Below are 16646 nucleotides of genomic sequence, written 5' to 3' on the forward strand. Positions count from 1 at the left end.
CCAGTATTGAGCTAGCTTGTTGCCAACCAAACTAAATGTGAGCTACAATGCATAATCAAATCTGACTAGCATTGTAGATTAGCTCAGAATATATATATTTCAACGTCTCTTTGTCTCTCCCTCATTAGTTTCTCACTCACATCATCAACGCTAATGGGTTGTGAGGGTCATAAGGTGTGGATGGTGGCACGCTGCTGGAAGGTGTAGAGGGTGGCCGTTTTGCAGCAATGATCCTGACATTGTGGGTTGGGTTGGGTTGGATTACGTGAGTTTAAAATTTTGCCAATTCGATCCCGACCCCACCTAACCCAAGCTTCATAAAAACTTTACAACCCAACCTAACCCATGAACTCAGAAAAAGAAACCCAAGGCATTGGGTTGAGTTGGATTGGATTTTCGGATAGATACGTGGGTTGCATGCACACACCCCTACTCAACTATATTTTTAAAAATTAGATTTTTTTAGAGAGGGGGGGTGGGGGGTGGGGGGTGTGGGAGTGTGGGGTTGGTTAAGAGGGCTAATATACTACTAATCAAAAATAGAAAATAAGTCTATTAGAAATGTAGTTGCCTTATCAATGGCAAGCAAATTCTCCATCACATTTAGTGGCTAGTAAAAAAAAGCACAAAAATGGAGTCCATGCTAGAGCCTAACTTAGCCAATGCATCAATACACTGGTTTGCTTCTCTGTAGATGTGGTCAATCTAAGTCGAAGGTATGGTCATCAGCAGATTCTTACAATCAGTAACTATAAGTAATGGGTCCAAAAGGTGATTAGAAGCAGAACTCTTCATAAGCTGGACAACAGACAACATTAATTTCAATAATAAGATTCATAATTCCTAGATTTGAAGCAAGATTAAGCCCAACCCTCAAGGCCTAAAGCTCAGCTAAACAACTATTTGTGCAACTCCCTCTAGTGAAATTAGTTTTAACATATCGCTGCTTCTAGTAAGTTAATTTACCATCTTTTATATTTGAATACTAGAAAACATTTCTGTGGATGTTATATTTTTGTTGAATTATGTTATTTTGAATTTGGGTTGAAGTGTATGCGTTACTTTCGAGATGTAAAAAACTTGTTTCTATATAGATGTTATATTTAATATTAAGCGGGTTAAAATGGGTTGTGTCACATTCATGTCAACTCAACACGACCCGTTTATTAAGCGTGTCAAGTGGGTTAAGTTGTGTCAACCCGCTTCATTAACAGATTGGGTTAGGGTTAAAGAGTTATGACATGATTATTAAATGGGTTGGATTTGGGTTAAGGCATTTAGTTGAATACCCCTACCTTAACATGACACAAACCCGACACGATAACTTGAATTGACACCCCTAGATTATATATTGATCACATACACAATGCATCATATACTTGTGCATGTGATCAATATAATATAAAATTGAAGTTGTTTGACTTTTAGTTCACTCTATAATATTGTGCCACATCAGCTTTTGAGTCATAACAATTTTACATGTCATTAACTCATTATTCTCATGTATATTTTTTAATTGAATTTAAATTCCATTCCATAATTAAACCATCCATTAGAATCTCGATACATCATATTTTCTTTTAATAGTATAATATATAATTTCATATTTAAACATAATCATAATAAATGCCTAATGATATAATATTTAAATCCATATAAAACACAATCACAATAAATGCATATTAATAGTTACCTTAATTATCAAATTTCATTATTATGAAATTTCATAATTAGACAAAAATAATAATAATAAAAGAGAGAAAAAAATTATATTTATGTTAAAATATCTAGTATATATAAAACCAAAAACATTTTACTTTTGATTGATTAATTAATATTATGTCATATAAGCTTTTAAGAATCTAAATTTCATTATGAATTTAGACTTTACATTAAAATATTGGTGGATTCTAGTTAACTAAATTGGTAAAATTTTTGATGATTGAATAACCAAACAAACTATAGATACCTTCAGCAATATCTTTTTCTGTCATAACCTAGTCATGCATGCGAGACATGCTAGTGGTTTAACTGTGTAGATGGAAGATGTTCATCCTCACCTTCATCATGTACTTCTAGTAGATTATGGCTGAATTTATATTTAATGTAGTTCTTAGGTTTTCTTCTTTAAAAAAGAAAAAGAAAAAAGAACAAATGACTATTAATGTATTCAAATTTAATATTTAAGCAAAAAAAGAAAAAAGAAAAAAAAAATCATAACATCCTAAACTTTGCACGGTTTACAGACTGGTTGAATATAAATGCTATGCAAAATTGCAATCCGCTGCTAAGTAACTCAACTTCTTTGGAATGTCCAAAAAAACTTCAGTTGGACCAGTTGGCAAATTTGTTCAGCTTAAATGGTGTGTGCCAACTTAATTAGGTTCATTACTTGGGGCCTAGAGGCATGGCTCTCGTCGGCAGCTTTGACTTCCCTCATTAATCATATCAAATCCCATATTGTTTGGCATAAATTTTGGAACTACCTTTTTTTTTTTCTGCTTTTGAAAAGCAATGTTTATGTGGCTTTTGGCTGTCAAACACAGGAAAAATACATCCAACATTCCAATCGTACGAGTAGGTTCGTGAACTAAAATAGTTAAAACTTAAAAGTGGGATATTCACATATGGTTAAAAATCTTAAACATTAAAATCATTTCTATTTGTACGAATGAATGATAAGTACAAGTAGTTTCTTGATGTTCAATCCAATCCTATGTGAGACAAAATTGAGGGAGAGTGGAAGAGAACGGAGAAAGAGACAGAGACAGCAAACTTCAGAATTTACAACACTGAAAGCCCACAAAACGGGCCTTGTGCTTCCTTAACTGCAGGCCTTCTGATTTTGGCATCTGCACAGGACTACCCATCCATTCCCAACCCAACCTGCATGGTTTCACCAACTTCATGACAACTACAATAGCAACAATGTTAGGGGACAACTTTTTTTCACAACTTACTAATGCAACCGGCTGTAATTGAAACAATATTACTTTCATATAAACTTAACACTAACATCTAGGGACGAAGCCAGATAGGGGCCCGACCTCCTATCCTTTAAAAAAAATAAAAAGTAGGTATATTCTCTACAACTTTATATTTGACCCACTCCCTACAATTTTTCACTGATTGTATTATAAGAACATTTTCATTCATTGTTATGAAATAGCATAAGGCCCCAAATTTGGCCAATCAACCCAAAATACATTCACATCCGTTTATGTATTATTGTGCAAAAATACATTTGTGCAATTATAACGGTCTAAATTTACATAGTTACTGTAGCTATGCAAATGAATATTTTAGTAATTCTTTAGATTGACGGTAGTGGGTTTTGGTTGAGGAAGAGAGAGATATGATTTTAGATAATAAAAAATTGATGAGGAATTTTTTTAAAATTAAAAGCAGTGTAAAATAGATAATTTCTTTTGGAGTGTTTTGAAATTGAGTATGTAAAATAGGAAAATTAGGTTCTTATGTGAAAATAGACAATAATTTTTGCAAGAGCTGATACAATTGCTGTAATGTAGTAGGAAACAATGACGTTTTGTGTCTTTATCTTATGTCTTTGTTGTGAGTGGGTTAATACTTAATGATGCGTATTTGGAATTTATTTATTTATTTATTTTTTGCTTATAATCCAGCCGCCGTAACTCAAAATCCTAGCTTCGTCCCTACTGACATCTCTTGTATTATACACCAATTACAACATATCACATTAGCAGTTGTGAAAAATAGTCCCTAAACTTATTAATAACTATATATAACTTGGATTAACCACATGAAATTTAGAAACAACAACAAAGAATTTTGAACTTACACAGGGAAGGCAAAAGAGCGTGAACTGCCATCTGATAGATTGGATTCACTTGATTCTACTGATACCAGGCCACGGTCTTCAACCTCCTCACTTTGATATCTCCTTCTGAATCCATGTGTAGGCGATTCTGTATCGAAGTATATGCAATCTTCTTCCTCATCCTACCAACAATAACAACAACAATGATAAAAACAACAAATTATATTTTCAAGTCACATTCTAACATGAAAATAATGATGGTGAAGGTAGGGAATCTATGTCAAACTCTTTGTTACAACCTTCATAAAAAGACACTTTTTGTCCAGTGGGAATTCAACAGAGAAAAGGCACTACTATACCTTTTGGTCAGAGATCCTAACACCTCCATCATTTGTAGGGAAAATATCATGTCCATCTCTCTTCAACTTTTCCTCATTGCTATACCTTTCTACAACTGTTTTGGCTTCGTCAACATAATTAAGCTGTTTGTCCAAAACCAAAGAAATAAACAAAGTCATCAATCACATCAATCAAAAGTATATATATTTTTTTTCTAACTTTTGTTTTCTGCTTTTCTGGTCTCAACTTTAGGACATAGACACAGCACTGTTGCTAACCTTTCGGTTTACAGGTCTTGAATTTCTGGACGTGCAGTCAAAGGGTTTGGAAGTTTCTGGCTTTCCATCTTTGACTACATCAAATGCTCCATCCTCTCTAAAGCAGAATACTATGTATTCTTCATCTGAAAAATGTGGCCAACGTGCTTCATCAGCGCCATTTTCAACTGGAATGTTGTTGTTGGAGTCTTTAGGTTGTTGTGTGGAACTGAGTTTTGGTCGTTTCTCTTTGCTGCGTTTTTTGTGCCATGACATTTTTTTGTTATTCTGATTGACTTTACTATCACCCTTTTTGTCGAAAGACATATTTTTCACTGGTTGAGGTGATGAAGAACGATATGTATTTGGTTCATCATCTGTGAAAGAAATATATGACAATTCAATCAAATGAAGGGAAGGAATTGTAATTAATTGCCAACATGATCAAACATGTTATGAATGAAAGAATACTATAGCAAGCTTAAAAAAGAAAAAGCTAAAAATTAATAATGGTCTTCTATGGTTATAATGATTTTCACTTCTGACAGAGAAAAGATTATCACCCAGCAAGAAAGAAACTTCAAAAAAGAAAAGATATATAGAGGAGATTCTTATCGGTTACCTATAGGAAACCTGCAAGCCAAGAAACAAGAAGCCCAGTCCCTCACTCTCCATCTGACAAACCTTGGAATTGTCCATGGTGTGCACATTTTGTACCTTCTTTTATGTTATGGTTTAATTGTGGTCTTTCAAAAACAGTTTAATGATCAGAGAGAAAGAAATGAGGAGAGAAGGGAATTGGCCAATTGGGTTTATGGGAGAGGGAAATGACCATTTGAATTTGAAAAAGGGACTGCATGACCAAGGGAGTTACAGTGTTAAACCCATTATGAGTAATGAGTCAGTTATGTTCTCTATACATGGTAAAAAGGAGAGAAATTTGTGGAGTCCCAGTTGACAACTGTCCACAATTTTGTTCTTAATTGACGAAAACATAAATTTCAATTCTTATTCATTATTAATTTTAATGAATAGTCGGGAAATGAAAAACTCATAAATGATAACAAATAGTAAATATTTACTTCAAATGATAATTGATAAATAAATTAGGATAAGATTGCGTTTCACCTTAATGATGAGATTTTTGTTTTTTTCATTTTTATAGATACAACAATTAATACTGATGATGAATTAGTGACTAGTTGACTACATGGCTAAACTTGGAAATAAACTTCTCATAGGTGGGACCCACCATTCATGTGAGAGGGGGACTATACATTTATGGTACTCCGGAAGTACCTAATAATTTTTCACTCGAAGGAAGCAATAAATCTCGTATAAAATGCATCGAAAAAAAAAAAAATCTCATATACAAAAAATTTTCCTAACATTTTGCACCACTTCCAATATGGCATGTTGTGATTAATGTATACTAAAAGCAGGGTCAATGGTAAACTAATGTAAAATTGATACTCCAATCATAATTTATATTACATTACCTTGTTATGAAAATGTTTATGGTTCTAATATTACTAGAATTGGACATCTGAAAAAGGAAAGATGATGGTTTGGTGGCATTAACCTAAGCACTCTATGCTTAGTGGAAAATTTTTAGGTATTCCTGGAATACGGAAAAATAGTGTTCTCTTTTCTCACATTCATGATGGATCCCACCATGAATTTAATGAGTGAACCTCACAACAAATTTAATAAGTGGACCCTAACATGAATGTGAGAGGAGGGAGTACTATTTTCCGTATTTTGGGAGTACCTAAGAATTACTCTTAATTAGTAATCTCCAAGGAATATTATAGACAGTATCTATATCTATATGTCTATACTACTATTTAAAGGGTTTTTTCTAGGGGTGTGCAGCCAACCCACCAAAACCGACCTAATCCAACCCAACCTGCTGGGTTGGGTTGGTTTTTAGGACTTGGTGAGTTGGGTTAGGTTACAATTTTTTTTTTTTGATAACGAGTCGGGTTGGGTTCGGGTCATAATTCTAAATTCGCCAAACACAACTCGACCCACCCATATATTTAATATATATTTAAAATATATTATATAATTAATATTTTTTTTAAATAACCAGTACTTCCTATCTTATATAATAGCCAATTAGTTACACAAATCCTAGTAAATTACTATTGTTGTCTAGTAATTAGTGTTGTTTTCCTTTAAAGAGTTATATTGATACTAATCTTTGAATTTTTTTAATATATTTATATTTATATTTTTTTTTCTCAATTTAATAATAATACTAATAAAAAAAATTGTCCAACCCATGGGTTCAACCCGACCCATGTGGGTTGGGTTGGGTTAGGTTGGACTTATATAATGGGTTGGGTTAGATTGAATTTTTTTTAACCCACCATAGTGAGTTGGGTCAAAAAATACTCTTAACCTGACTCAACATGACCTATGCACACCCCTAATTTTCCCTATTTGAGATTTTAATTTTTTTGGTTCAAAAATATCACTATGCCCCTATGTTTAAGTAGAGATAAAACTAAAGGACAATCTAGTAAAAATACAACTTTAACTCCCACTAAAACATTGCCTAAAAAATAGGGCCACTCTCTTATTGATTTTTAAATTGCTTTATCCATTTATAAATTAGATTCTCAAAATAAAAATTATATATATATATATATATAAAATAAAACACAATTTTTCTTTCTTTTTTTTTTCTTTTTTTTTTTGCTACAAAATAAATGTGTAATATTTGTTTATTTTTTGAAACTAATCTCATGACACTCCTGATTGTATTAGTAGCTCTAAATGCGTAATATTAATGAGAAAACATGTAAACCTCAAATTTGAATGAATGAAAAATTATGACACTAGTAAAAAAAAAAAAAAAAAAAACCTCATCGCGCATGTGATGAGCGATGAGGCTAGTGTAATATAATAGTTGTCTCATACTAAATTATGGTGGAAGTACTGGGAAATTTTAGGGTTGATTATGGCACAGGCTACTCCTTAATTTTAGCCATAACCATGTTTGTGGTCAAAAGGATGTTGATTTCACTATCATGGGCAAGATTGGGGGAAGATACCTTGATAATGGCAAGGGTTTCAGCCTCTAGTAATTAATTCCCGGCGGACATAGCTCGTGTAGCTAATGCCTCGCTTTCCTTTTGGGAAACGTACTCATCGCTCATTCGGTTATTGGATTATCCCTTCATTTCTCCTCAAGTTGAAAGTGTATCGAGGATAGAAGGGCAGAGCTCTCATACTCCGAATTGAGAAGATCTTTCATATAACTGGTTAATTGACCATACAATTAGATTTCTTATATATATATATATTTTTTTTACTATACGATTAGATGATCTTGTCCCATCAAATAATACAAATCTCTACACCATAGTAAACATGTATAACTTTCAAAATTTGTTTAAATTCATGAAGTAATATGCAATTAATATTATTAAATATATAAACTTAATAATAATAAATCAATTTTCATGAAGAAAAACATTCCACTCATAATTTTTAGTATTATTTTCTCTATAGTATAAGAAACCCTTAACCCATGACTGGTCTAAATTGTTACAAATGGTCACACTGTCTCATTGTAATGCAGTATTGTCACATTGTACCCAATCACTGCATCCATTTGGTACATTGAATAAGTCCTAGCAAAGCAATACCCACGAGCAAGTCTGAAAATCCCTGTGCCTCCAACAATTGGCATTTCCCTCACTTCATTCATCACTGGATTCCTGCCCACCACGCTAAAAGAGCTGCCATTATATGGTCCACTGATGAACCCATATGTCAGTGTCATGAGAAGGCTGAACTCGTCGTGCTGTGAGGCCATGGCATAGATCCCTTGAGCTCGTCCAATCACTGTTGAATTTGGGTTGGGCGTGACTGTTAATGGGTTATCCATGACTGAAACAGACCCAAACATGGCTGCTATTGGGTCTGAACCAGTGTAGTTGGACAACCGGCGAGCAACTTGGACTGCAGTTGGTTTTGGGCCACCAACTATGTCATGCATGTAGAATTGGATATGGGTTTTTTTGTGTTTCAAGGCCTCTGTGTCTGTGGTGCATGAAGCAACAAGAACAGCAATGAGAAGCACAAGTTTGCTGGGTACAGCCATGGTTAATACACTCAAGAGAAAATTGTTTTAGATGTAAGTTTAGAGAAGAAATGTATATTCATATATATAGTGGGGAACTTGGTTCCGGGTTGACCAGGATTTGCAACATTTTCCAAGTTGTGGAAACATATTTTCTATTTGGAATAATGCCAATGACTTTAGGCTCTATGCCTCCACGCATGTGGGAATGAAATTGGCCATTTGTCAAGTTCCCAGTGGTTGAGTGCCCATTTTGTTGAAGATTAAACCCAAATCAGGGGCAGGTGGATGTTGATGGCTGTATGTTTTTCCTAGTTTTCTAGTTTCTTCATTGGATCGAAGCTTCTCTCCTTCCTTTACTTCCTTATGATTCAAGCCCATGAAGCACGATAAAGAAGAGGAAGATTCCAAAGTCATACAACCGGTAACAACCCACCTAATCCGCTTGAAGTCTACGTAGATTAATTTGAATTAATGAGTGTATCATTTTTGGGACAATTCAAAGCCTGGAGTTGGAACTTGAAAGAGGGGGCAAACCCCCCACCACACAAAATGTTACAGAGAAAACTCAAAACTTTCAATTGTTCTTGATTGTTCTATTCTCTGTATTTTTTTATTATACAAAATTTAGAAGCTGCTAAAAAGCACTCTTGGTACATTATATTACAAACAATCCATATCCAATGAAATTTAGGTGCTTGAGAGTAATATAGGATTTTGTGTTGTACAAGAGCCTTTTAGCTCAGTTATATCGATTAGATAGGTTGGAGTTTATCTCATTCACTTATTATAACAATCGAATTATAATTTAAAAAGAAAAAAAAAATTGTATTTTGTGTTTTGACCGATGTACTGATTCGCTTGTCCTTTCAACCTTGAGCAATAATTATGAACATATAGAAGTAACTAGTCTCTTAATGAGAAATTATAGACCATTCACATTTGGGCGGTCTAAAAGAGTTTCAATGGGATAAAAAGTCTTTTGAAAAATTTTCAATCCATTTGACAATTTTGTTAAAAGATAATATATTTTCATAAAATTGAAATATGAAAATAAGAGTTGGAATCTTTTATTTTAGGTCTAAAACAACGTCATTTTAGTATTATATATATATATATATATATATATTTTTTTTTTAAGAAACAAAACTAAACTTGAAACAACATTATTTAGATTATATAATTTTTACCTCTTTTTCTCTCTGCCGCATGTTTGAATCTCTCTTATCTCAACCTCATAAATTTTTCACAAACACTAAATGCTCTTAGTTTCTCTCTCACATCACTTTGACAAACCAACAGTCTCAGTTAGTCGCTCTCTCTCTCTCTCCCTTTGCCTCCACTGCTCAAAGCCACTATTCTCCATTGCCACCATGTAGCCCTTTCCCCTCTTTGTTCTTTGTTGCTCAAAGCCACTAACCTACCAAATTGAACTGGTACGATGCATCGCACCCTGTGTAGATCGATGCCCACCCTTCCATAAGTGAGGTTTTGTGGGTGGAAACAATGCTAATGTTGCAGTCGAATTGTTTGGATTGGGGGGGGGGGGGGGGGAGAGGTGGGGGTTAGGGTAAGGCCTTCAATGGTTTTCTAGAGAAATACACAAATTATAGATGAAATTGTTAGGATTAGTGCCCCTAAATATTATTGTATGATGCTATGTATGACTTAATGTTGTTATTAATAAAGTTGTTTTATTATTATCTAAAATAGTGGTAACATGAATATTTGGACATTATCATATAGTCCATGGGATGCATAGTATGTGATTTAGTCACAGAAGATATAAATCACAAGTTCTTTGTAAACTCATAATTTTAGTTCATAATCGGTGATGAAATTAGGCATTTCATCTGCGAAGACTATAATATATCAACTAAGATAATTTGTTTTGATCATGGAAGTAGAGATTTCTAGTTAGTATGTTGATATGTTTAAGAGTTAAGACATATTGAACTGGACCGCTGTGAGATTTATTATTCTCCTAACGACTGTCAAACGAATAATAAATCTCACGACTTCTATTTACATAAACCCTTAATCCTGAGAGAATAATGAACCCGATCATGAAGTGTAGGTTACTTTGATATATTAGGAGTGAGATCTAAAGTTACGATCAAAATCTCAGTATGTTGGGTAGCCACATTTAGTGTTGATGGAACATATATTCTCAGGATAGAATTTATAATCTCTTAACGGAAATATAAAATATTTCCCTGATATAAGTTTAAAGGGTTCAATTATTCTGAGTGTTAGGCATAACCACTTTAGTAAGGAGTGACTAAAGTATATATTTATGAAATTAGATTTCATAAATATATGATGAATAACTTAAAGGATTAAACCGGGTACTCAAGAATTAAGATGTAGTAATCTTCAAAGTGGCAGTCAACCTACATGACTTTGTATTACTATGAATATTTTATGAAGGGGTTGTATGTATAATAAAGTCGTGGGATATAATTTATTAATAAGGCATAGAGTGCAATTATATTTATATAGTAGTATTAAATATAATTAATAGTAACTTTTGACTTGTCAAGAGTTGACAGAAAAGCCCAAGGCCTATTGGAACTAGTGTCTTATTTGTTCCCTTTTGATCCTACTCCAAGCCACATACTAAAGCCCAATTGGTATAGCCCAAAAGGGTAGTCCAATTAGATAATCAGTTATAAGGAGAGAAACATACAGAATTTGGTAAGAGAATGAAATGGTTTGTATGTGAGTGTTGGACACTCTCTTACTTTCCCTTGAACATATTCGTATAAACTGATTGAGAGACCACACTTCTTGGGCACAAGTGGAATTGGAGTGAAAATTAAAAGTGTTCCCAAGTATTTCTAATCTTTGATTTTGAATTTCACTGCATCAAGGTACACTCTCTTATTTTTATATTATGAAATTTACATAGTACATGCTATTTATTGCGAATGAAGTAGATCCATTAATTTTCCGCTGCATATATTTTGTGTGCGATACAAACATGTGTTTTTCCAACATAAATTATAGATGAAATGAGCTTAAAAGATGGTTCAATGTTGTCTATGTGGGGAGAAACTAAGATAGATGTGGGCACCAAGTGCCATATTGCAAAACAAGTATAAGTGTTTCTAGGGCTATTCACAATGTAAGTGGCTAGTTTTATTATTATTTTTTTTGGGGGGGGGGGGGGGGGGTTGCATCACACCGACAAGGGTGGTTTTCCCTCATGCCTAATTGCACTTCACTTATGGAAGGGTGGGCACTGATCTACACAAGGTGCAATGCACCATAACAGTTCGATTTGGTAGGTTAATGGTGGAAAGCGACAATTGTGTCATTTTAATGGTTAGGAGCATCAGTGGGGGAGGAGAGATTCGACTTAAGTGCATTGTTGTGGCCACATTGCTACTCCTGACCATCAATGCACTTTAGTCGAATCTCTCCTCCCCCACTAATGCTCCCAACCATTAACATGACACCATTGTCACTCTCCACCATTGCTAGGACACCATCGTCATTCATCACCAATCACCATAGATGGACACAAGCCAAACCAAATAAGAGAGAGAGAGAGAGAGGATAAAGTTATTAGATAGTGAGGCAATATTGCTAATAATATGACTATTGGCCTTTTATAGTTTAAGATTTTTTTTTTCTCTTAACATTTTAAAATTTTCATTTTGGCCATTCCGCTCATCTTGGTTAATAGTCTGATTGTGAATTGCTAGATGAATACTAAATAATTAAAACACGCCACCCATTCCATCATTAAAAAAAAAAAAAATGTCACCCATATAATATTAGGTGTTGCCGTAAGCCACATCACCCACATCCTTGGACAAAAAATCCCTAAGCACATAATGGCATAATTTAGGATTACTACATTTTCCAACCACAAAAATACCTAAGGTTGTGATGAAAAAAGTATTTCATCCAAAGCACATAAAACTCATCAAACTCCTATGTATTTTTGTGATCGAAAAAGTAATAATCCCAAATTATAATGGATGCAAATTATTAACCTTTACCAAAAGAATATATATATATTTATATAAGAGCCCCTAAGTATGCGCGTGAGAGAGTGCTCAGAGGCTATTATTTAAAAAAACAAAACAAAACAAAAAAACAAATGTGGAGGTTAGTATTTTGCATAGAGGAAAAGGAACCAAATTGAGGTTTTTTTTTTTTTTTTTTTTGGTGTGTGTGTGTTTTGTATAGAGGAAATATATTCATTAAAAGGAAAAATACAACACAGAGAATGAAAACCATAAACAGAGGCTCCAATTTTTTTTTTTTTTTTAAAAGAACCAACAAAACTATAGACAAAACCATAATACATGGATTAGAAAACGTACATACCTTTTTGAAATATATACTCAAGTGTTACACAGGTTTTTAATTTCAAATTAGTTGACATCACCATCACCAACTCAGTTGTTCCAAAGTGATTGGGATAGAGCCAATCATGATTTGAATGGGGAGAAGCCTTAGGACAATACCCATAGTATTAGGGTCATTCACATTTGAACCCTCAGTTTGGGATTTTTTAGCTTTAGCATTTTTCCTTGCCCTCCTCTTCCTTGAAGCCTTTTAAGTTGATGAAACTTGGATATTGGTCATGTGTTCATCATTTGGTACCTCAAGTTTGACGGAAAGGCAGTCAAGGGTGAATGTCATGTGACAAATACTTGCTCCTCGTGCAATTGCAGTAAGTTTGTGGAAGTAAATAGTCACTTGTGGAATCATTGTAAAACCTATTTACAATACAAAAATTGATGTATAAGAAACATAGTTGGAGATGAAAAGAAGAATGGGTCCCACCGGGTGTGCCAAAAATTATGTTGAAGAAAATGGTTAACACATCTTTAACAAAAATTGTTAAATTATGTTTAACAAAAATCGTTAAATTATGTTTAACAAAACTCTCAAATTATGTTTAACAAAACTCTCAAATTATGTTTAACAAAAATTGTTACATTATGTTTAACAAAGATTGTCAAATTATGTGTAACAAAAATTACGCATGTGCTCAGAGACATTTCTATTTTTTTGTAAAAATTTAATAATTTGCATCCATTATAATTTGGGATGCAAATTACTAATTTTTATTAATCATAATAGAAGAGTTTCTAAGCATGTGTGTGAGCGCGTGCTCAAAGGCTAGTATTTATAAAATAAAAAAAAAAAACAAAAAAACAAATGTGGAGGTTAGTATTTTACATAGAGGAAGAGGAACCAAATTGAGGTTAGTTAGTTAGTTGTTTTTTTAATTTTATTTTAATTTTATTTTTTTTTTGTACAAAGGAAATATATTCATTAAAAGGAAAAATACCTCACAGAGAATGAAAACCATAAACAGAGGCTCCAAAAAAAAAAAAAAAAAAACCATAGACAAAACCATAATACATAGATTAGAAAACGTACATACCTTTTTGGAAGAATATACTCAAGCGTTCCATAGCTTACTAACTTCATCTTTGTTGACGTCACCATCACTGACTTAGTTGTTCTCAAAGTGATTGGGATAGAGCCAATCATCATCTAAATGGGGAGAAGCCTTGGGGTCATACCCATGGTATTAGGGTCATTCACATTTGAACCCTCAGTTTGAGATTTTTTAGCTTTACCAATTTTCCTTGTCCTCCTCTTCCTTGAAGTCTTTGAAATTGACGAAACTTGGATGATGGTCATGTGTTCATCATTTGGTACCTCAAATTTGATGGAAGGGCAATCAATGGTGAATGTCATGCGACAACCAATTGCTCCTTGTGTAGTTGTAGGAAGTTTGTGGAAGTAAACAATCACTTGTGGAGCCATTGGAAAACCTATTTACAACACAAAAATTGATGTATAAGACATAGTTGGAGATGAAAAGGAGAATGGGTCCCACCAGATGTGCAAAAAATTATGTTGACGAAAATCTTTTAACTTAAGTTTAACAAAAATCTTTAAATTAGGTTTAATAAAAAATTATGTTTAATGAAAATTGTTACATTATGTTTATCAAAGATTGTCAAATTATGTGTAACGAAAATTGTTAAATAATATTTAACAAAAATTGTTATTTAATAAAGTCCATCAAACATAATTTCACCCATAGGCCTTGGCGTATAGGTTTTATTGATGTGAGTAATGTCCATTCAAGATAATGTATCTCTTAATTACAATTCCTTATTTTAAGAGAAGACCCTTTGATTCCAATCACGTTGACTGTCTGCATATATATTTGTGTGTGTGTGTGTGTGTTTGAGGAGATATGTGTTTTTATTTATTTGTGACTGCACCTAATAATTTATTTAGGTTGCCTACGTACCCTTGATGGGGATCAAGCCAATTTGTAGTTCTTAATTTGAGGTTTTAGATTTAAAATTCTCAAATATGGTTTTGTCAAATTTAATACTTGGTGTTTGATTAAGCATTGACTTAATTTTGTTTTTGGGCGAGATAATTGACTTTAATCTCAAGGGTAAGTCAAGGACCATGTTTTTATGGAAATTGAACTAAGGATTCTCATTTTAAGAAGTTGCATGAACAGAAAATGAGGCACATAATCTTATTTTGTAGGAAATGTTTTAGGATAGAATTAGAGATATATTTTCATAGTGTTATCCTTAAATTTTGCCCCTACTTAAACGTAGGCTGTAGGTGTATTTTGGAACCCAAAAAATGTCCAATCCAAACCGGGGAAGTTCTTTAAATAATAATATAGATAATAATTATACAAAGAAGTTAAAAGCAGTTTAAATTTTAATCAAATATGTATATATCTATTTAGTTTTTTTTTTTTTTTTGGATAAACTTGAGGATGTTTTAAATTTTTTTATTTTTATAGGAAGATAAATGTGAAGATGATTTTTAAAAAAAAAAAAAAAAAAAAAGCAACGTGGGGTTGTTTAACTTTTTTTTTTTTTTTAATTTGTTTTTCTATTATTTTTTTAAAAAAGAACATTAAACATATAATTGCTTTGAAGAAGTGGGTTAGTGGGAGAGTGATCCTATTTTGTAAGAAATGTTTTAAGTGAGAGTTAGAGATATATTTTTACAATGTTATGTTCAAGTTTTGCATCTATTTAAACGTAGGCTGTAAGGGTATTTTGGAACAAAAAAAATATCTAGTCTAAACAGGGGAAGCCCCCTTAAATAGCAGATAGATACTGCTATTTAAGGAGCTTTCCTTGTTTGGACTAGACATGTTTTTGGTTTCAAACTACCCCCACATCCCTAAGTTTAAGTAGAGACAAAATTAAAGTACAACTAGGTAAAAATACATCTTTAACTCTCACTAAAACATTGCTTACAAAATAGGACCATTCTCTTGGTTAAACGTTTTAAATTTTTTTTTCATAGAATTTGCTTTCCTTACTCCATGATCTCACCGTTTGTTTGGTGTTTTTTTTTTTTTCTTTTCTTATTTATTTTGAATTTAAAGGAAAAAAAACACTCATATTAGAAAAATATTACTATAATTTCCCATCCATATCCCCTAAATTTAATAAATTATTAGCCTATACTTCTCCTTCTCTTTATCTTCGGTTACTTTATTTATTTATTTATTTTGAGGGAATTATATATGGTTAGTTGGTTACTTTAAAGAAAAGAAGCAAAATCTCCTATCAAAATCAAGCATATTTTTTCATCAAAAAAAAAAAAAAAAAATCAAACATGTTTTTGTTTTTTTTAATCTCAAGCAAAAAGAATCAAGTTTAAAAAACAAAGTGATAAATTTCAAAATGAATAGTTTTTAACAGTTTCCTTCATGCATGCCTTTTACTAACTCATGTTCAAATAATTCACACAACCTTAACTCGCAACATTCAAAAAGATAGAAAAAATCTTAACTCTTTTACAAAATATCCATTTGTAAAAAATTGACAGAGAAAAAAAAGGTAACAAAAGATCAGAAAATTCTACAAGGGATGCTCAAGATAGCATTCACAAATCAGTTGAAGGCATGTTAATCTTCAGCACTCACAGTAAAAAGACAAAGAACAAAGGTTCTCTCTTTTTCTCACTTAAATTTTTTAGCTAACCAAACACAAACACAAACAAGTTAGTCTATGTCTTTATGATTATCTATACTACTATTTAAGAGTTTTCTCGATTTGGAATGGATTTCGGTAGTTCAAAAATACTCCTTCATCCTAAGTTTAAGCAGAGACAAAACTTGAAAATA

At 32.7% G+C, this 16646-nt stretch overlaps 2 protein-coding genes across 2 annotated transcripts; both read right to left on the bottom strand.

Annotated features, from left to right (window-relative positions):
* Positions 1 to 2599: 2599 nt before the first annotated feature.
* LOC126701935 (protein BREAKING OF ASYMMETRY IN THE STOMATAL LINEAGE) lies at positions 2600 to 5265 on the bottom strand. The gene is made up of 5 exons (XM_050400392.1): positions 5018 to 5265; positions 4417 to 4772; positions 4159 to 4281; positions 3821 to 3981; positions 2600 to 2886 (listed from the first exon to the last, which is right to left on the bottom strand). The coding sequence occupies exons 1-5, from the start codon at positions 5103 to 5105 to the stop codon at positions 2778 to 2780; spliced, it is 837 nt and encodes a 278-aa protein (XP_050256349.1). The 5' UTR covers positions 5106 to 5265; the 3' UTR covers positions 2600 to 2777.
* A 2616-nt stretch (positions 5266 to 7881) lies between these two features.
* Positions 7882 to 8555, bottom strand: LOC126701936 (dirigent protein 22-like). Its single transcript, XM_050400394.1, has one exon. The coding sequence runs from the start codon at positions 8510 to 8512 to the stop codon at positions 7964 to 7966; it is 549 nt and encodes a 182-aa protein (XP_050256351.1). The 5' UTR covers positions 8513 to 8555; the 3' UTR covers positions 7882 to 7963.
* Between the last annotated feature and the right edge of the window lie 8091 nt (positions 8556 to 16646).

Source organism: Quercus robur, chromosome 10, assembly GCF_932294415.1.
Source record: "Quercus robur chromosome 10, dhQueRobu3.1, whole genome shotgun sequence".
Taxonomy (NCBI): domain Eukaryota; kingdom Viridiplantae; phylum Streptophyta; class Magnoliopsida; order Fagales; family Fagaceae; genus Quercus; species Quercus robur.